The sequence below is a fragment of the Bactrocera dorsalis genome, chromosome 4 (genome assembly GCF_023373825.1).
Source record: "Bactrocera dorsalis isolate Fly_Bdor chromosome 4, ASM2337382v1, whole genome shotgun sequence".
Classification (NCBI taxonomy): Eukaryota; Metazoa; Arthropoda; class Insecta; order Diptera; family Tephritidae; genus Bactrocera; species Bactrocera dorsalis.
The window spans coordinates 15,203,701-15,225,571 of NC_064306.1; the positions used below are offsets into that span (position 1 = coordinate 15,203,701).

The window sequence follows — 21,871 nt, forward strand, 5'->3', positions numbered from 1 at the left end:
GCTACATATGTATGGAGGCCCCGAGTATGTTACAGCTTCAGGTAATCCTTCACCATCTTTTTTAATTAGAATTCCCGCGTACACCGATTGAATAAGGTTATGTTTTCAGCGACGACAAAATAATGTCCGGCAATTGAACACGGTAATCAAGGTGCATTAATATTGGCGCTTGAGCATTTGCTGCTGTAATGCCTAAAGGTACACGTGCCTTATCATCCATTGATAAAAAAATACTCTGGACCTAAAATGAAGCCACAGATTCGAGATTTCGTATAGTAGCTGTACACAATTTTCCATCCTTCCTTTGAGTGCAGTGTAGAGTCTGGCTTACACAACTTGACTGGAACAGTGACGACGTGTCTTTTATCTTGCTCTGTATTAGCTCTCTTGGGAAGCTGCACCAACAAAGAGTGCAATTGATTTTATTACATCAAGTAAACCGGATTGATTTTCTTCTATTCTAGGCCGACCAACAGTATTTCAAAGTTTTAAAGCAGTTGCTAATTCAGGATTACATTTACTCAATTCTAAAAGTTTTTCTTTTTTAGAATCACGGCTTTTTTTTGGATTCCCGTTGTACCAATTTTTCTCTTCAATACAGTCTTTTCTGCTTCAATATCTTTTTTTAATGACATTATTTTTTTCGTAGCATCATCTGTTCCTATACCGGCAACGCGAACTAAACAATTAAGCTCAGATTCAAGTACAAAAATTCTATTCTTAGAGGCATATTGACTCGGTGTAAGTTTAGAAACTGTTTGAATAGACTGACATCCTTTTAATTCAATCATAACATCTTTAGTTTCTTCTGATTCACTCTCTTCGATAACCCCTTAAAATTAACATATAATACATAAAAATTAACCAAGAACAAGACCTCGAACAAACAAACACAGAAAGATGTGGTAATCGTTTAATTTATAACTAACTAAGTTATACATGTCACACTGATTGAGTTTAGTTATCTATATATATAAAAGAAAGTTAATGTTAGTTACACCATTTATAACTCAAGATCGGTTGAACCGATTTAGCTGAAAATTGGTGGAGAGGTAGCTTAAAACCAGGGTAAGGACATAGGATACCGTTTATCTCTTTATGTCAAAATTTAATACAATTCATAAATACAAAATTTATATTTCAAATCATAAGCATTTGTTCAAAATTCGTGTTTGTAGGAATATTTGAATATTTCATTTCTTAAAAAAAAAAAAACGATAATAAAAACAATAAAAAAAACCTCACATCTATATATCTACATACGAGTATATGTACATATATGTATGTATATAAAACAAAGAGGTTTGTTCGAACACTTAAGTATAACTCGAGATCTGCTGAACCAATTTTCATGGTTATTGATTCGTTGGATTTGTCTCCACCCCGAATAGCAGAATACATATTAAAAACAATGAAAAGTCTATAAAATTGGATAATTCCAAATAGTAACTTTTTTGCATACAATTTTTTTTTTTAATTTTTGTTTGTTTTGTTTTTCAATATTTTGATTTGTAAATTATTTGAATAGTTTAATTTCGGTCGCTTGCTTTTTTATTCCGGCTATTCAAAAGAAAAATTATTGAAAATTAGTCAGAGAAAACTTTACGTGTGTTTTACACAAAGAGTTCAATTGCAGATTGAAATTTGTTACGAAGCCACGAAGAGGTCGCCCTAATATCGGTCGGCGTTCGTTTTGCCATCAATCTATGGCAGCCCAAGGCAAGGAAAGGCAAGAAGTACTCCCAGGATGCGGTGTCATACGTGCGGAATTATGGATCGCGGTCAATCAGCAAGCGATCATCACAGCACGACTTTTCAAACAACAGTTGCGATGTTTGATTGCCTTTACCTTGAAGCAACGTACTTATATGTGGTGCTGTTGGATGCTAGATGTACTCTGTTGAGTGGCAAAATAGAGGTTTTCGGCACGCACACATTCTTCTTTGGATGGTGGATGATGGTTACACCAGATCAAATTGATGAAATCACTCAATCATGCGGAAATTCCAGATGTAGAGAAAGATCCAGTATTATATGAAGTGGTGGAAACCAATATGGTTCATGGACCTTGCGGACACTACAATCCCTTTTCGGTTTGTAGGTCTGACAATAAATGCACGAAACAGTATCCACGTGCTTTTCTTTCGGAAACACAAACTGGAAATGATGGATATCAACTCTATCGGCGTCGCGCACCAGATAACAGAACATTCAGCGTTCAACTTAGAAAAGTGAATATCGAAGTTGACAACACATGGACCGTACTATATTCACCATTATTGTCTAAATCATATTCAAAACTCATATCAGTGTTTAGTATTGCAGTTTGGTGTAATCGATAAAATACGTTTGTAAGTGCGGCACCAAATGAAGCAACATGGCGATTATTAGTCTTACGGTCGATACGTGAACTGCAATAAAGCGCTTTGTAGGACATTTACTTTTGCAATTCATGAACGTTTTCCGAATCTTGTGCGTCTCGCAGTTAATTTGGAGAATGGGCAAAAGGTGTATTTCAACCCAGAGAATACAGTATAGCCAGTGGAAACATCGCCAGCAACAAAATTGACATTGTCGAGTTTTTTCTCAACTTTCGTCAGTGATCCGTTTGTGAGAACATTGCTCTATTCGAAAATAACTTGATATCATACATGGAATGCATCGTCGAAGAAATAGTTACGCAGAAAGCAAGGCCAACCAGTAAATTGACATCAAGGTGTCTACTGACTTAGGACGAATTTACACAATCCACCCGAAAAACGACGATTGTTTCTACCTTCGGTTGCTATTGATTAATGTACGCGGTTCAACTATATTTGAGTCATTGCTTACTGTGAATGGTTCGATATGTGCAAGTTTTGGAGAAATAAGCCAGCAATTACATTTGCTAGAACACGTTAATCACTGGAATGAAAATGAAGTTCGCATACTTTTCGATATAAACATCGACATTGCCAAAGACATTTTACATCTTTTTCGCTAAAACTTGGAAATGGTACAATTTCGGTTGATACTTCCGGTGGTTCGATATCAATTCCATCTTCCCTTTATCAATTCACGAAAGAGGAACTCATCACAAATGTTCGGGCATTGGCCAAATTACGATTTTCCATTTCAGTTCAAACATAACACGGCATAAATAAGGAAATGCTATGTTTTTCACACGGCCGTGGCGTGATCACGAGTTGGACGTTGGAACGTGGAACGTTGTTTATAAAGCTGCGTTACATTGAAAAAAAAATTAAATGATAAATTTAACTTTCTTTTCATTTCAAAATATATAATCTCACGCAGGACAACGGCTGCGGGGTCAGCTAGTTTTAATAATAAATTTTAAACTTACTTTACTTTCCTGTGGCTTTACTACTGCCAATGATTTTGACGAAGATGGATTTTTTGAAAATAAACTCAAGAGAGTCGCTTTTTTTCGTCAATTTTATTTGATTTTTATTTAATAGCCGCGCGTGATCGGCGTGGTACAGAGAAGCCAGTCGTGTAGCACCCAGGAGCGCAGCAGAGCGGGAAACGATATTGCCTTAATTTTGAAATGTGATGTCACGAAGCTTTTGACCTCCCCCCTGCCCCTTGTCATACAATGTCACTTCTGAATGATACCCTCCCCACCCCCTTCAAGGTGTGACGTAATTTATGGATGGCCCCTTATATTAAGGGCAATTTCATCATATTCTGGTTACATACACAGTTTCTGACAGTGCTTCTATCCTTAGCAAGTTTACACCAGTTGTACCAGGTCACTATGAACTTGATCCTTCAATGTGCTGTGGAAAGTGGTCTTGAAATCTTATCGATCTATTTGTGGTGGTACTTTCCAGCATTTGACGCGTTGTGAATTTTGTATAAGGACTTACGCCAAATCGGTTTATTTACATACAATGGGATTGAGGCGCTATACTTGTGAAACACATGAACAATTAGGCCATTTTCGTGAATATTTTTTTAAAGAAAGTTTGCGATTGAATGTTTCGAACTTCCTTAGACGTAAAAAGGTATATTTTCGGCTATATTTCAAGAATTTTTTTTGGAAAATATTGAAAAATGTCGTTTCGAGAAAAAGGCGTTTAAAGTTTCACTTATGCAATATATGTTTGCTCTTTAGAACGCTACCATCCAAAAACTATTCAAGATACGACCTTGCCGATTTCACAGTATATTTTTTGGAAATATAAACTATCGTAAAAGTCAAAAAAAAATTTTTGAAAATATGACACTAGTATAACCCCTTAAGTCTTTTGCACAATACGGTCGAAGGAAACTTAAAAGCTATGTTAAGAAGGCTGGTCCCGACAGAAATAGCGCAGATCACGGGATCACTCTGCTTGGGAAGAGTGCTTACTTCTTACCTATACGACTTCCATATTATTCCAGAACGAAACAACGTTTGACAAATTTTAATTTATTTATTTATTAAATAACAAATCGTCAAGTATTAAATCAGAATTTAATATATAGTTACCTAAAACTATCGGAACCGTGACTCGATATGTATTTACAATGCAAAACATGGCTTATGAGATAAACTTTGTATAGTCCTCTGGCGTAATCTATACATAACAGTTAATACATATAAATTATACTTTAAGACTTGGCAGCACTGCGATGAAGCTGAAAGGAGTGTCTACTAAAAATTAATTTAAAAATACAGATATACTTTATAAATATAAATTATATTAATTAAAATTAATTAAAAAGTAACACTTATTAACTAATTGCTTGAAGTGCAACTTATGACGGTGAGCGGTATTTTGAGAGGCTTGATATGTATGACTTAAAAGTTGTTAATGTCAAATGCTATTTCCTCTCTTTGCTAATACGCTAGGAGCCCGTTGAACCGTCCTTTAACGTATTCTCCGCAACCTCCGTTACATTACAAATGGGCTCCAAATCTGATCGCGCACGCTTCGTACGCCACTGCGTGCTGCTAAGCCACAGCTCCTTAATCATATCTGCGCCCTTTTCGGCGATCATAACCACCGGCGCATGTATGTTACCGTTAGTGATGGTGGGCATAATGCTGGCATCAATTACACGCAGTCCCGGCACACCGTACACGCGCAATTGCGGATCGACCACCGCCCACGGATCGCTGGGTGGACCCATTTTAGCTGTGCCTGACATATGGTAGATAGTCATGGTGTATTGGCGTATGGCGCAGTCCCAATATTCATCGGTGAACTGCGGCAAGTGCTTGCAGTTCGGCAAGGGTTTGCTCCAGAAGCGTGCGCCAAAACGTTTCAGAGCTTGGGTTTCGCCCATGGCTACCGCTGTTTTGACGCCTTCGCGCAGCACATTCACATCGTCCGGATGTGTGAGGTAGTTGTGATAGAGTAAAGGGTAGCGAAGCGGATTTTTGGATGCGAGTTTAATAAAGCCACGACTTTTGGGCCGCAACATCATGGGAAAGATGCCGAAAACATCACGGTCGTTCACCTCGCTGTATACCTCTTGGTAGAACTCGTCTGATAAACCATGCGCAGTTTTTACTTGCGAACCACCATCCGACATGACCGATGCTGAGGTCATCATAAAGCTCATGTCGGGCCAGTCGTCGCTTGCATTGGCATATTTGGTATTAATGAAAGCTACTGCCTCCAAACCCACGCTAGATGTGAGTGGTCCATCCTCCGTAATGGCGTAACGCAAGGCGGTATTTATGTTAACCATACGCTTCATCACAATGGAAATGGGGTAGTCGATAAGGAATGCAATGCCGCCGACAGCTATGTGATCCTGCAAATTCTGACCGACACCGGGTAGATGCTGCACCAGTGGTATGCCCACGCGTTGCAGTTCATCCGCTGGTCCAATACCCGACAGCATCATCAAATGAGGTGTGCTTATTGCGCCAGCCGAGAGTATAACCTCGCGTGTGGCATAGACTGTCTGTAGGCTTCCATCGCGTATGAACTGCACGCCGATGGCACGTTTGGTTTCTGGGTGCGTCAGCACCTTCGTAACGTGTGCAAACATTGCCACGTCGAGGTTCTTGCGCAAACGCGCAGGGCGTAGAAAACTCTTAGAGGTGGAGGCACGAGAACCGCGTCGCATGTTGAATTGATAGAAAGCGAAACCTGTTTGCTGCTCACCATTCACGTCCACAATATCATAGCCCATTTCCTCGCCGGCCTGTAGAAAGGCAGGCCCCAATGGCGTGTTGTAAGGTGAGTCTTGCACAGTCCAAAGACCACCTTGAAATAGAAAAAAAAAAAATTATATGAGTGCTGAGTTTATAGATTTTATTGTTTTGACTTGCCTGTGCCATGGTAACGTTTATTGCGCGCCAAGTAAGGATTACGTTGATCTTCCGACTTGCGGAAGTACGGCAGTATATCTTCGTAGCCCCAACCGGGATTGCCAAAAGATGCCCACTGATCGAAATCGCGCCGGTTTCCACGTATGTATAGCATAGTATTGAGTACGGAACTGCCGCCAATGACTTTGCCACGCGTCCAACAGCAGCGTCGATCCTTCATCGCCTGACAGGCTGTATTCTGTGGTTGGGTGCTGGAAAAAGAAATAGACGGCTTATTACTGATTGTAAACCTTTCAAAAGCATTTTGAGTTAAGAACATAAAGAGTGTGTAATGTCACACTTAAACTATTGAAGTTTAAATTTTTGTGCTGTGAAACGTGCAGGTGGCAACTCTGTAAAATATAATTTTTTTAATAAAGTTTGTCAAAATACTCTTTTCTTTCATTTAGTGTTGCGTTTTAAAATACATACTTATAACTCTGATCTTAAAGCGTGAGATACGGCGAAAATCCCTGGATCAGGCAAGGTAGGAAAAACTAAGCCCTATTATATAAGCGCTAAAGTCTGAAAAGAACCATTTTGATCTTTCAAACCCATCAAAAAAGGCTAAAGTCGGAGAACGATTCAAAAAATTAGTGTCTGAGACGAACCGTGGTGTACAATCGACTAGCTAGTAAATCCAAGCAAAGTATGTTAGGGTGTTCTACCCCATGATCGTGCGAACAATCATGTATGGGGCGGTGGCTTCGGACTCAAAAGCCTCGCAGACTTCGGTGGAACTCCAAATATCGTAACCGCAACAACTCGCATGCATCTGCATGTCGGGTGCACTGCGCACTTGTCGGACGGCAGCACTTGAAGTCATGCTTGAGCTCACACCACTTCACCTAGTAATCGGTCAGTTAGCCAAGCACACACTGCCACAAATGACAGCAGAAGGGCGTGGCAGAAGTAAGGTAATCTCATGCCAGCGGATAAAAGAGTTAAGTGGTGTAATACCATTGGCTCTTCTCCCAAGGGACAGCATTAAAAAGCGTAAACTTCACCAAGAAGTTCAAAGTTACCCTTAGCAGCAATACAGAATGAAATGACTCCACTCTAGAGCCACTGCTTAGGGATAGTACAATCAAGTGACACACCGACGACTTGAAAACGTAAAAGGGAATTGGTGCAAGAGTCGCAGGACCACGCACCAAACTCTCCATACCTGTGGGAAGTTTTCCGAGCATTTTTCAGGCAGAAGTTTTTGCCATAAGTCGATGCATAGAGATAAGCCTCCAATGCAACTATCCCAACGAACGTATTACCATACTTAGCTGTAGTCAAGCGGCATTTAAAGAAAACTCTATCTATGAGATCAAATCGCTACTGTTGCAGAAGTGTAAAGAACGGCTGCATAACCTAGCGGAACGTAACCAAGTGCACCTCATCTGGGTCCCCGGTCACAAAGGTATAGCCAGGAATGAACTGGCTGATGAGCTCTCCCGCTCCGCACCATCCACTAACATGATAGGACCTGAACCCTTGATCACGGTGGATCCCCATATCATAAAGAAGCTCCTCCGCAAGGAAGAAAAAGTAGGCAGAGTGAGGTATTAGCAATAACTCCAAGGCATGCGTCATGCCAAGTTGCTAATGGGGGGTTACAATCTCAACAGGTTTAAATATGGAATCAACCTCCTTAGAGACAAATGCAGACTACTTGTCGAACTCTACACTGGCCACTGCTAGCTGAAGAAGCACTTATACAACATGTGCCTAGCTTCTGGCGTAAATTGCCAGTTCTGAAACAAGGATCCTGAAACACCAGAACAGTAGATCTGTACTGTGTTTAATATTCTCTCATAAACAATTTACTTTTAAAAACAGGTGGCAAGTCTGCAAAATAATATCTTTGCAATCAAGCTTAATGAAATATTTTGTGGGTGTATTTTTTAAATTTCTTTTTTTCTTTTTCAAATTTTCACAAATTTTTAGTTGTCACTGTTTTTTTGTCAATGTCTATTTTGTTAATTTTACAAATTTTTTAATTATATAATTAATATAATTAATTAAAAATAAATAACAATTCTTAATATCTAAAAGTCACAAATATTGTCGAATCAAAATATAAACGCCCAACAAATTGCCTAAAAATCGTTTTCAAATAGCAGTCAATGAATACGTAATGACTCAATTTTCTCATGACCTTGGTAAATAACTGTAATCGGTACTTAATAAGTACTCATTAAATGCATTTATGTTTGCCTAAAGTAGTTAGTCGGGTTAACTGTCATTCAAAATACCTCCGACGGCGCCGAAACGTCTATTTAAACCGCTTAAGTGCTGTCTGCCTAAGCACGTATGAAATTGTGATCATCTCAAATTGTTTACGAAAATTATTCAATGAAACTTGTATTTGGGAAATGTGAAGAAATAATAGTAAAAAAGGTTCGTGTTAGACCGACAACTTCGTTAGCATTGTGCGTGCAACAAAATAGGAAGAAATTAAGTATAATAAAATGAACTTAAATGAAAGCTAACGATCAGTATGTGTAGCGTTTCATGTACTTGTTGTTATTTTTAGTTTTGAACGCATTAACGCAAAGTTTTTTGAAATGTTTCAAAATTTTTCGCCACTTGCTTGCGTGCAGTTAATAGCGACAGCTTTAGCAGTTATGTTTTGATAAACTCTTTTCGTCTTTTTATTTTATTATAGTTTACTATGTTTTTTTTTGCGCTGGACTTTTTGTGAGTTATTGTCCGAAACTTGGCTCTAAAGCCAATATAGAAATCAATTGCGGATCTTCTTAGGTTAATTTTGCATCACTAAAGTATTATATTTACCTAATACTTATACTTGATTACGAACATTTTGAGATAATCAGAGGTATATTGTCAAGTTCTGTAGTGGCTACTCATCTGAAGCTTCTTAATCACGTATTCGGATTGCACTATAGTGAGCACACCTTTTTGCATTAGAAATGATGATCGCCATCGAGACCTAAAAATGCCCATTATAAAAGGAGCTATTGAAGAAGTTATCTCTCTCGGTTGGAGATCCATGCGTACTTACGATCCAACTGTTGGACAATAATCAACAATACCGAAGACTTATATGACATCACTCATTGGAAATCTTTACGATTCAATTGATCTCACCTTCAATTTTGTGAAATATTTTTCCTTGAACTTTACCATCATTATTTATAGCAACAAATTTAGTTATTGTCATTTTTAAATAAGACAGTTTTTAACCAAAACTGAAGATTAAACAACAAAGCAAGGATATATACGGATTGCTTCTTGCTGAAATTTGAATTCGTTGACTTTAATCTTCAACTTCAGCATGTGATATTTTCCTTAGATGGTACGAAATTTAGTAAGTAGGGCCAAGTTTTTGGCCAAAAAGTGGTAATAAAGCTCATAGAAAATATGACTAGCAACAAAGTTTCAGAATCTGATGCTAAAGTTGAGCTACAGAAATTATTGAGCGACACTGCGTAGCGAATTTTATAGTTGCAAAGCGATGTAACTAATGAACTCAATGAGTCCTCTAATTAAATAGCATTAATAGGAAAATGAGGTTTTGATAGCAGTTCTGGGCAAAGCGAATATAAGCTGAAATTTGAAAATAATAATTTGGAAGACAGTAATTTATTTGTCATATCATATGTCCTTATACAACTGATAATAAAATCGCAATGATGAAGAGCACAAACTAATTTGGAAAAAAACCCGACCTTCGTCCACCCGCTATTGCTACCCTGTTCGAACACAATTTCAAAAGGAATCTGTTCAATTAACACTACGTGAGAATTATATTTTAAAATTAATTTATTAAAACAAAATTCAACAATTGAATTCAAAATAGCTACCAATCGTAAACTCTATGTCGATCACGTTCTTCATTTTACTCGTACAATGATCGCTAGCAAAAAATGCAATGCCTTACCTGAAACCTCATCTGCACTATGCTACGTATGTCACGCCAAACCCTCAGATGAACGATATTGACAAATACTTGAAAAAAGAAGTTCGAACAGATCACTACGAATTTGGATTGTCTCCATTACATCACTACATTCCATTTTTGAATATTTTCTTCCAGTTTCTTATAGACTTGAAATCAGATAATGGCAAATAATGCATGTAGAAGATAAAGAATGATTTCTGTGAAGGAACCAAAATATTCAGTGCGAATTTCGTAAAAGAATGGAACTTACAGTCGACAACCCAAAAACAGGTGGTAGTGGATCTGCAAACGATAGAAACACTGCTAGATAATTTTTCAACAATGTCCCTATATCTGCTAATATAACAGGCATAGAAAAACAATTGATTGAAAATTTTGAAACATTACTACAACTCTCATATTAATGTGGAAAAATTAGGAAATTTGGCGCTAAATACTGCAAGAGAATTAACATCAAAGTATACCTGATATTATCTTCCAGCGTGAGTCCATGAATTTTTAATTCACGCTCCCGTTAGTATTCAATATGCATTAGTTTCAATTGTAGACCTCTCAAAAGAAGCTGCTGAGTCAAGGAATAAGGACACCAGGAGAGGAGAGGGTTGTGGAACAGTTTATTTATTTTAATATAATTGTTTATTACTTATTATTACTTTAAAAACTTAGACAAAAATTTCACTTTTATATAGGCAGTGGTACGGTAATTTTTTTGGGATGTTTGTCTGACTACGACTTTGGAGATTTGGTACCAATTGAGGACACTTTAAAGCAGGTCGGGCAATCGGCTTTTTCTAACTGTCGACTGGATTTTACAGCACGTCAACTGCTTATGTCATAAAAGATGGCTACCCATGAAACTTTGAAATGAAACAAAGCAAGTTGTACTTCCATGGCCTCCGACCTAAACATTATTGCAAATATTTGGGCATTCATCCAACGTCAGAGGACAGTTAATAAGGGACGAAACCGTAATGACAAATTGCTGAAATATCCGAAAATAGGGCCAAATTGACTGTTGATTTTGCACACCATTTATTTGAATCAACTTCAAGCAGATTACAAACAGTTGTTGATGCGAAAGGCGGTATCGCCTTTATTAATTCACAACCGTAAAGTAAAGCTAAACAACAAAATTTAAAAATTATCGATAATAAATACAAAGAACTTAAGTTTAAGTTTTTTGTAAATACTTTTGACTACCGTTAATCAACAGACAACTTGCTCTATATTCGATCCTAGGTACCGTTCTCTGTACCACCCAAAACATTTTTTGTTTGTACAGCAACAATAAAGACAGCAAAAAAACGATTTATGTGGAGTATACAAAAAAGTTCGTTGTGTAAATATCTTTGACTACCTCTTCACAAACCAGGCACCAATGAATACAATTAATATATCTGGCTAAAACTTTGCAGAAATAGTACCTTTAAGGTTTGCCACCTGATCACCAAAAATTGTCCTAACCTCAGATCCCACTGCGTACATTTTATCGAAAATATCGGCCAATATGTAAGATATTTTATTGAAGTTCGGAAAGAAACCTTTGCGTACAATGGTAAGCCTATATGGCAAGAATAAGTTAAATGGAGTGAATATTTCCTTTAGCGGCATTTACCTAATATGCAGATTTTCGAACTTTTAGTTGCCTTTAACTCACGTACATGTATCGGCATTAATGAAATTTAAATAGCGTGTTATTGTTGTGCATAAAACGGATAAAATCGGATGAAAGCTTGTTCTAACTCGCATTTACACAACTAATGTGAGGACTTTCAATCATCCGGTTGACTCTTTATATGTTGATGATGCTATCTGAAATACCTTAATTAATGTCAGAGACCATGTTTTGGTTTTATAAAGTCTGGTAATGGCAATAATAGATAAAATCAAATCAATACAACTATCTTCCGTATACCTAATATAAGATTTTAAAGCGTCCTGTTGGCTTTACACCGTACATATCGATCAATATCGGTCTTAGTAAACATAACGGAGTTTACAATGTACATAGAATATACATATATACTATATTTTTATCCCGAAAATATTTTGTCTACGAATTACGCTGTCTCCATATACATATATGATATCGCTGCACAAACTGGACTTAAAATTAATATAGCGAAGACAAAATTCATGCGCATCAATACAACCGAAACTCCAAATCTACAGATCGCGGGAACATGCCTCGAAGAAGTCGACGAGTTTTGCTATTTAGGTAGCATCATATCTAAAAACGGTGGGTCAACAGCCGATATACGAAACCGTATATCGAAAGGTCGCGCTGCCTTCGGTATGTTGGATAAAGTATGGAGGTCAACACATATATCCATACGTACAAAGCTAAAAATATTCGATTCAAGCGTGAAATCCGTTGTATTATACGGCTGCGAGACGTGGAATATTGCAGCGAATGTTTTGCAATCGCTGCAATCCTTTCTTAATCGATGTCTTCGAAAAATTTTGCGGATATTCTGGCCTAAGGTTATCAGCAATGCTAACCTCTGGACCGTAACCAAACAGCTACCGATTCACATCGAAATTCGACGTCGTAAATGGAAATGGATCGGCCACACTCTGCGAAAGCCTCACGACGACATAAGCAGAACAGCGCTAGATTGGAATCCGCAAGGGAGCCGAAGACGCGGGAGACCAGCCAACACCTGGAGACGGGAAGTGGAAGCAGAAGCACAGAGAAGCGGTTATTCTTGGAGAGAAATAAAATTTCTAGCTATAAATAAAATTAATTATAATTTGTTTATTGAGGCCCTATGTTCCACCTAGGAACTACGGGAAAATATATATATATACATATGTACTATACAATAAGGGAATTCATTATTCTAACAAACTTTACACCGAATATGTCGAAAGGTGTATGAGTTATTTATTTATAAATTGCTTAGAAATATGTACTCGAGTATACCTGAGCAATGCCAAAGGTCATTGATACGAGCCCAGATCCTTCTGTGCTCCCAATATAGTCTAGATTGATCACCGAGTACTTTGATCAAAATGAAAATGAAATTGTAATAAGTGGATACACTTTCATAAAGGTTAAAAGGCTATATTAATAATTTGGTATTGGACGATATAAATGAAATTAGCCTTGTTCTAAACGTCATATCTCTCATGTAATGGATTTCGGTCCTTTGGCGGGACGTTTTTGTTACTTGATATATTAAATTGAGCCTTTTCGGTTAAGTTTATATTACAAATATTGTATCTCATAAGAAGAATATTTCAAAATAATTTTCGGTGACAGGAAGTAAAATGTAGTACTAAAACCAAATAAGTCGATCACCTTCAAGATAAGTTAATACTATATACTCGTAATACCAAATTTGATTGCAATCCATTTACGATTTCGTCAAACAATAAAATGCTATTCGTTCACAAAATTTTTTAATAAAAAGTTTGGTCAACACCTGAAGATTTTTAGCCGAAGAAGAGTATAAAATATTCGGTTACACGCTAACTTAGTCCTTCCCTACTTATTGTTGCATATTGTTATTGAATATGTCTTTAAGTGGTGTAGTTTGTACCTCTGTGTTTTTTGTCAACTGTTTCAAAATTTGTTATGTGATTAAGTCATTATCTAAGAAACCATTATGTTCTTACAGAAATCTAATCAAATCTTCTAACAATTGACCTACTTTCAGTTTTTCAAATGTTTTTAATGCCATTTAAAATTTAAAAAAGTGCAGCACCGACAATCTGGCAACTGGAATTTGAGCTTTTAAATAAATGCATAACCACATATGTATGTATATGTTAGCCTATAATTAAAGCGCATATTTCCGACAACTTACATTTAACTTAATAGCTTTGATTTGATTATTTGGTGTCGATTTTAACCCCTGGTTCAAAATATGCTGTCGCAACGAACCGGATATCAATAATGATACACATTTATGTGTAACAAATACTTATGCACACACATGTACTTAAGCATATAAATATTTACGCAGTTGTAATGATGTTCATTGTGAAATGTTGAGACTAGCCAGGAACAACAAGCATGAAAATCTTGTGTTTTAATCGCCAACAACATTTAACGAAGCAAGCAGCGTTATCAATTTTGTTTTCAACACTCACTGCATTAAAATGAAAATATTATTTACACAATAGTTTATTTATGCCCTTTTTCGTAAGTTTAAAATCAATTAAAAACAAATACAACAATGCATAAACATACATACTCGCATATGTTTGTTTGTATTACACATGCTACGGAGAAAACCCAACGCAGCATTCCTGTTTGCCGCGAAATTACATAATTGTTGTGCTAAGGCGGCTGCACAACAACAGCACGCTTACGACTGCGCGTATGACTTGCCCATCAGCAACGCTGTGTGGTTTTCGTTATTGTTGCAATTAACATTGAAAACTACTCAGCGTCACACTAGAGCGCCGGTAGCGCACCGACAGTCATTTTCGTACGCCGTTTTTGTATTTTGTGCGGCCCACATGCAGCGAGTTCGTTTCTTAAGTCTTTTGTGCACTCATTTCGTACGGAGTTAGCGTTTGATCACCAGTAGGGATTTCTGCTGTGCTGTGGCGCTGGCAACGTGCGCGCCAAAAGGTAGCTAAATTTACCCGTCTACTGCCAATCACTGAGGGAGAAAGGCATTGAAAAATAGTTGCTTTGGCTTTCTTTTGACACTTCTTTAATGTCCAGCGGGCAAATGATGAATGTGTCTATAACCTATTTTGGTGCGCTAGAATGACGATTGTTGACTTTGGTGTTGACCAGTCAAGTTTAAAGTTTTGTTTTGTTATTATATCGTTCAAGACAATTAAGTGTTGCCCACTTTTTGTTGCTACTATTTCCATATTGTCTTACAACATGCCATTAAAGTTAATAACACATTAAAGCTTTGAAGTGCTGTCATTATGTAATATTTCTCTGAGCATTCCGCCTTTAAGCAAGGTCGTTTGAGCGAAGACTAAACACGCTAATTTGATGCATGAAATGTAAAGAGAAAGAGTATTGTCATTTTTGCTTTGAATATATTAATATCGAAAAATAACTAATTCATTATTTAAAAGTCGGAAGAATTTTCTAAAATTATTTTTTTCGAATCAAAGCATAATTTAAAGGAAAACTAATCGTTTCCTTCAGTTGTATTGAAGCTGGAATACCCTTCATACGAGGGATGTCCGATAAATAACCGACCTAACCATGATGCACGCCACTTTTTCAAAATTTTTTTTTTTTTTTTTCTACATAGTCTCCTTGTAACTCCACACACTTCTCCCAGCGATGCTCCCATCTCTGCAACCCTTCCAAATAGTACTTGGCGTATTTGTCTGCAAAATAAGAGTTCACGAAAGAGATTGCCTCCTCATTTGACGAAAATATCTGGCCGCCGAGCGCAGTTTTAAGTTGAGGAAACAAAAAAAAGTCGCTTGGTGCTAGATCCGGTGAATAAGGTGGATGGTCAAGCAGTTCGAACCGCAATTCGTGGATTTTCGCCATGGCGACTGTTGAGGTGTGAGATGGTGCGTTGTCTTGGTGGAACAAGACTTTCTTTTTTTGCAAATGTGGCCGATTTTTCGAAATTTCTTTCTTTAGCTTGTCCAATAACGATGCGTGGTATGCTCCTGTTATAGTTTTTCCTTTTTCAAGATAGTCGATAAAAATAATTCTTCCATGGCTGTCCCAAAAAACACTCGCCATCACTTTCCCAGCCGAATACACAGCTTTAGGTTTTTTTGGGGCTGGTTCCCCCTTTTCAATCCACTGTTTAGATTGGATTTTTGTTTCGGGCGTATAATGATGAATCCAAGTTTCGTCTACAGTTATCAATCGGCGCCAAAACTCGGTCTTATTGCTTCTAAACTGAGCCAACAGAGCGCTGGAAATGTTCATGCGCGCACGTTTGTGGTCTAGCGTAAGCAAACGCGGCACCCAACACGCGGACAGCTTTCTCATGCCCAAATCTTGGTTTAATATGTGACAAACAGTTTCTTTTGACATCTTCATAATCTCAGCTATTTCCCTATCTTTAATCCGGCGGTCGTCTAGTATAATTCTTTGATGAACTTTAGCGATGTTATCGTTAGTGGTTACAGTTTTTGGACGCCCAGGACGTTCATCATCTTCCAAGCTCCTGCGACCACGTTTAAATTCAGCCGCACAAAATTTTACGGTGGTAAACGATGGTGCAGAGTCACCATACACAGAGTCCAACTCATCTTTGATTTGTGAAGGCGTATAGCCTTTCAAAAATAAAAATTTAATTACAGCTCGATATTCAATTTTTTCCATTTTGGGGAAATCACCGAAATAGACTCACAAAAACGACTGTCAACAGATAATTGCGCAAGATAAATTTCTGAAATTTTGGCGAGTAGCTATTATAATATGCACAATTTGAAGTAGAAACTTTTTTTCAGATGTGCTGCTAGCTTCACGTTGAGGTCGGTTATTTATCGGACAGCCCTCGTAAATAAAAAGTTTCTATACCAGTTGTAGCGGAATGAAGTCAACGTTAAGATACAAGTGTAGGGAACATTTGTTGTGAACGAGCCTTAAACAAACGTATGCAATAACCTTACAGTCATTGAACAAACAACATCATATTTTTTCATTGTGTTGAAAGTGTCAAATTTTGTACCGAAAAGTGATGATTTGCATAAAGTATTAATTTCTTGTTTCCATTTGAGGAAAAGTGCTGTAGAGCCGCATTGAATGCTTGTCGAGGTATATGGTGATCATGCTCTATCAAAAGCAACATGCAAAATATGGTTTCAACGGTTCAACTGAGAAAATGGTTTTGAAGTGAGAAATGTGGAACTGGGAAGACCAACATAGCGTTTGAATACGCTAAACTGCAAGCAATATTGGCTGAAGATGTTTGCCAAATGTTGTACAACATACAATTTCAGACTGTTTGAAAGCTATCAAAAAGATCAAAAAGTGTGGAAAATGGGCGTGACAGGAATTGAATAAAAGACAAATGGGAAACCGAAGAATCACTTGTAAAATTTTGCTTGAAAAAAATGTACGAAAATCAGTTTTGCATCGAGTTGTGACTGACGCGGAAAATGGAATTATTTTAAGAATCCCAAATGGTGAAAATCATGGGTTAATCCGGGGCAACCATCAACATCGACTGCAAAAGCAGATCGTTACGGTGTTCTGTGTTTGGTTGCATCAGAAGGGTGTGGTACGAGGGCTGCTATATATATCTCTGTCCTAATAATGAAAATAGGAATATTTATCAACGAAAATGGTTTTATTGTTTTTCAAAATATTCTCCATCAAGATTTATACACTCTTGCATGCGCTCAAACCAATTTTCGAAGCACCTTTTGCACTCCGATTGAGACATCTCCAAAACATGGTTTTTGAATGCTTCATCAGCATCTTCTAGGGACAAAAATCGTTGACCACGCATTATTTTCTTGATGTGTGGGAATAAAAGAAAGTCATTGGGTGCCAAGTCAGGGCTGTATGGCGGATGACCCATCAATTCGACGTTTTGGCCGGTCAAAAAGGCGCTGGTTTGAGCCGATGTGTGAGAGCTCGCATTGTCATGGTGCACAATGATTCGTCTTCTCTTGTTCGTTTTTCGAATTTCTCCGAAGACTTCAGGCAAACAAATGGTGGTGTACCACTCAAAATTGACCGTCCTACATTGCTCAAGCGGAACAGTCACCACATGATCAGTTTTGCCGAAGAAACAGGCGACCATTTGCTTCGAAGAGCTTCTTCCACGAACAACTTTCGTTGGATTTGGCTCGCTTTGGAAGACCCACACGGTCGATTGCTGTTTTGTTTCGGGCTCATACGCATAGATCCATGATTCGTCACCTGTGACGATCTTATAAACGTTTTTTGAAGCACCGCGATCGTATTTTTTCAGCATTTCTTTACACCAATCCACATGAGCCTTTTTTTGAGCGATTGTCAAATTGCGCGGGATCCAACGAGAACAAACCTTTTTTACGGCCAGGTGTTCTTGCAATATCGAATGTATGCTGGTGGGAGAAATGCATAGGCATGCCTCTATCTGAAGGTATGTTACATGACGGTCTTGCATTATCAGTTCACGTACGGCATCGATGTTTTCTGGCACAACGGCTGTTTTTGGACGACCTTCACGGAATTCGTCTTTGAGCCAGCGTCGGCCACGATTGAATTCGTTGTAAAAGTTTTCCACAGTGCTATAGGATGGTGCTTCATAGCCATACAAAGATTTTAGTTCATCGATGCACTCTTGTCGTGATAATCCACGTCGAAAGTTGTGAAAAATGATCGCACGAAAATGTTCACGAGTTAATTCCATTTTTTGGCCAGAAATATATATAGCAGCCCTCGTAATAGTTCGATATCGGTTGTTTCGACAAATGAGCAAATTCTTGAGGAGAAATGACGTTTGCAAAATTTCATAGCGGTATCGCAAAAACTGATGGACTAGTTCGCGTATATATAAACATACAAAAGATGACACACAAAATATATATTTTCTATAGTACATTTTTTTGTTGCTTATTTTATTTTCAATATTTAGTTCATTTGTCTTTTTTGACAAATGTTTCCACATTATAAATATAAGATTGTGTTTTGTGTGAACTGATAGTCACGCACAGTTCCAGCAGTGACTGTTTCCATGGCTTATTTCCTAGCCATAATTACAAATTTGTCAACAAACTCTTACGAATTTGGGAAACGTGTAACATTTTGCTTCGGTAAAGTAACTCAATCATGTTAACATCAAAATGGAAAAGTCGGTGTTACGAGCAAATGGCATTACATTTGCGTAACACCCTGTAGGAAATGCACCAGTCTGAAGCTAGTTGCGCACTGTTTCACCAAGCGTGCATTGCCAGCAATTTTTTATATCAAATAGTTTTATGATTGCATATTTATTCTTAAGCAAACACTAAATTCGAGAAAATTCTTATACAATCTTTTAAGTAAGAGCGTGGTCGACTTTACCGACAGTTGATGAAAGATTTCGCTCTAATTCCTTCGCGAGTCGATAGAGGAAAGGAGAAAGCTGTCCTTGATGCATTGTCAACAAAGGTTCAGTTGTCGTTGATCTTTTGAAAGAGAATCACGTCAAACGAAATGAGTGCTAAGTACGCGTCGCGCTACGAAGTTGTGTTCCTTTGCATCCACCCGAAACGTCCCAAAATGTCGCAATCAGCGGCTACTAAATATATGAGAAAGTCGAAAGCATTTGTACAGAAGTGGTTACAGCGATTTACTTGTATAGTGGCTAAAAATGTCGATGATTTACCAGAACGTGGTTCGATAGGAAAAGTGAACAAAAAAGATGAAAAAAGAATAGTGAATTAGTTTTCGCGGAATCCTGCTTTAACACTTCGGCAAGGACGAGCAAAATTAATGGCAAAAGGTTTTTAGATATATCCTACGAAACTATCCGAAACCTTCTTCATACTCATGATCTGAAATGGACAAGCCTCTGTTTGACTGAAAAACTTGTGACAAAGCGACTCGCTTGGGCGCATGAGAATATTGATAGAGATTTTGAAAATGTCTGAGTGAGTGATCTACAACCTCATACATATAAGAGGCAAGCTATGTAACATTCTATTTTACGATAAACCTGCAATGAGTTCCAGAACATAGCGATTTTCCTGGTAACTGGGAAGCAGATGAACTAGTCATCCTAAAATTACACAGTGTAAGAGAGAAAAGTTATACTTGTATTGTAACTGGTAACTTGTACCTGTATATATTTAGTCATCAAGCATATGGAAGGAATATCATTAGAACTCCCATGAGAGCGCTAATAAGACCTGTCTATTTAGCAGACATCCCAGCAGACTTTGAATCCGAGACAATGACAATTGTAGAAGCTGTCAAAAAGTAGCAGAAAAATAGACTTTAAAATATCTTCATTTGTTTGTTTTTAACGGTGTTTGCTCAGACAAAACTTTTTGTATTAATGAACTTCATCAGGAGCACAATGTGGTTCAGAGAGGGCAAACTAGATTAAGGTAATTTCAGTCCCGCCGGTTTCAAAATGAACCTATCAGAGACCTAGGTGCTTCGTCAGTCATCTGCTCTACCTAACTGTACCTTAATGAAAGTGTAAATTTCTGGTAACAGTTTTGTTGCACTTTTGAAAATGAACTATTTATCAATTTGTCAACTCCAGTGTATACACTTTTTATGAAATATTAGCATTATAAAAAATAACGGCAAATATAACATGAAAATGAAAAATGTTGCAAGTGTTTGCTTATTACCTGAATATTATGACACTTTTAGGTACAGTTCATATTTATATTTGCTCTTAATAGTTGTATGTGGCAATAACACCACTATGTAATAAGTCAGCAGGTGAAAAGTGCGAAATGTCACACTAAACTCATTAGTTTTTATTGTTATTTTGCAAATGAATTACTGTAATAAATTATTTCAAATTCAGGAGGACAAATGGTTCATACATACATACATATGTACATATATTTAACTAATGAATTAAAACAAGTTGCTGCAATTAAATTTTGTTGTTTCCGTTGCCACAGAGAGCAATCCGATTTGTCTTTTGTTGCAGCATAACATTTATCGATCACGCTCTCCTTTTGTTCGGCTTCTTGGTGGCGCCTAACGATATTTTATTCCCTGAACAGTGTATAATAAGTTTACTACAATGTTTGTAACATCACAAAGTTAACATCGGAGACCTTTAAATTACGACGAGTTGAGTCGATTTAGCTCTGTATATACGAGAACCAGTGCCTCAGTTTTGGAGATGTCGATCTGAAATTTTGCACACGTCCTTTTCTTATCGTATCAAGCTGCTGCTCATGTGTTGGAACTGCCGGTATCGGGTCACTATGGTATACAGATACCATATTACTGACCTATCCAACTCAAGTCGTTGTATAGAAATTTGCTTCACATGTAACGTTTTGTTTTTAAAGCAGAGTGAGAGTGGGGATGGAACTGGAATGTTGTTAGACAATATATATATGTATATATTGCCATCAATGATACCGCTAAGAAGCAAAATTTTCGGTATGAGGGCCCAGAGATCACTCGATTGATATTGCATACTATGTCCCGGTTTTTGCACTGAAACTGTCCTTTTTTGACAGTGAGGAGGTACTCAATATAAATAATGTAATTTCATATTATTAATTTCCATTTTAGTAATTTTAAGAAATGTCAATATCTTCGTATTTGACTGCTGTGAATTTCTTTTTGTGGGAGTATATAGAAAGTCGACAACAAACTTAAGACAAGTATTTAGTCATAACATTCATTCGGGATTTAGTTGTTTGTACATACATTTGATATTACCATTTGTGTGTCAAGTTCATGGAAAACCGTATGCTTGCCTTGCCAACCATATGTTTAGGAAGGAAGGATCTATGTAGAACTCCTAGTTTAAACTTTCAGATCTTGGAAGTGTGATGTCAAAAGTTTTCCACGGGCCGTCCTGCTAAGGATATCTCTTGAGAGATGGGTTTGGTTGATCATATAAGTCAATTGTAGGGTTTCAATGCGACTTCTGGCTGCAAAATCTTAATGCCAATGCGGAAATGCTATTATGACACGATTGATTATTTAAAAGCCCAAACGAAGAAGGTCTTGAAGGCGATGCCGGAAAAAGCCTATTTCGACTGTTTCGAGAACTGGAAAAAGCGTGAAAAAA

General features: G+C 37.5%; 2 protein-coding genes across 3 annotated transcripts in view; one reads left to right on the forward strand and one right to left on the reverse strand.

Moving 5' to 3' along the window:
* LOC105233463 (flotillin-2) overlaps nucleotides 1-21,871 on the forward strand; it is a 351,794-nt gene that overhangs the window by 175,570 nt on the left and 154,353 nt on the right. The gene's annotated exons all lie outside the window — the stretch shown is intronic.
* LOC105229638 (glucose dehydrogenase [FAD, quinone]) overlaps nucleotides 4,276-21,871 on the reverse strand; it is a 32,631-nt gene continuing 15,035 nt past the window's right edge. Inside the window, exons 2-3 of the mRNA XM_049455728.1 lie at nucleotides 6,272-6,522; nucleotides 4,276-6,206 (exon numbers count right to left, since the gene is read on the reverse strand). Of these exons, the coding sequence (XP_049311685.1) occupies nucleotides 4,834-6,206; nucleotides 6,272-6,522 (1,624 nt within the window). The 3' untranslated portion in view covers nucleotides 4,276-4,833. The remainder of the gene's footprint in view (nucleotides 6,207-6,271; nucleotides 6,523-21,871) is intronic.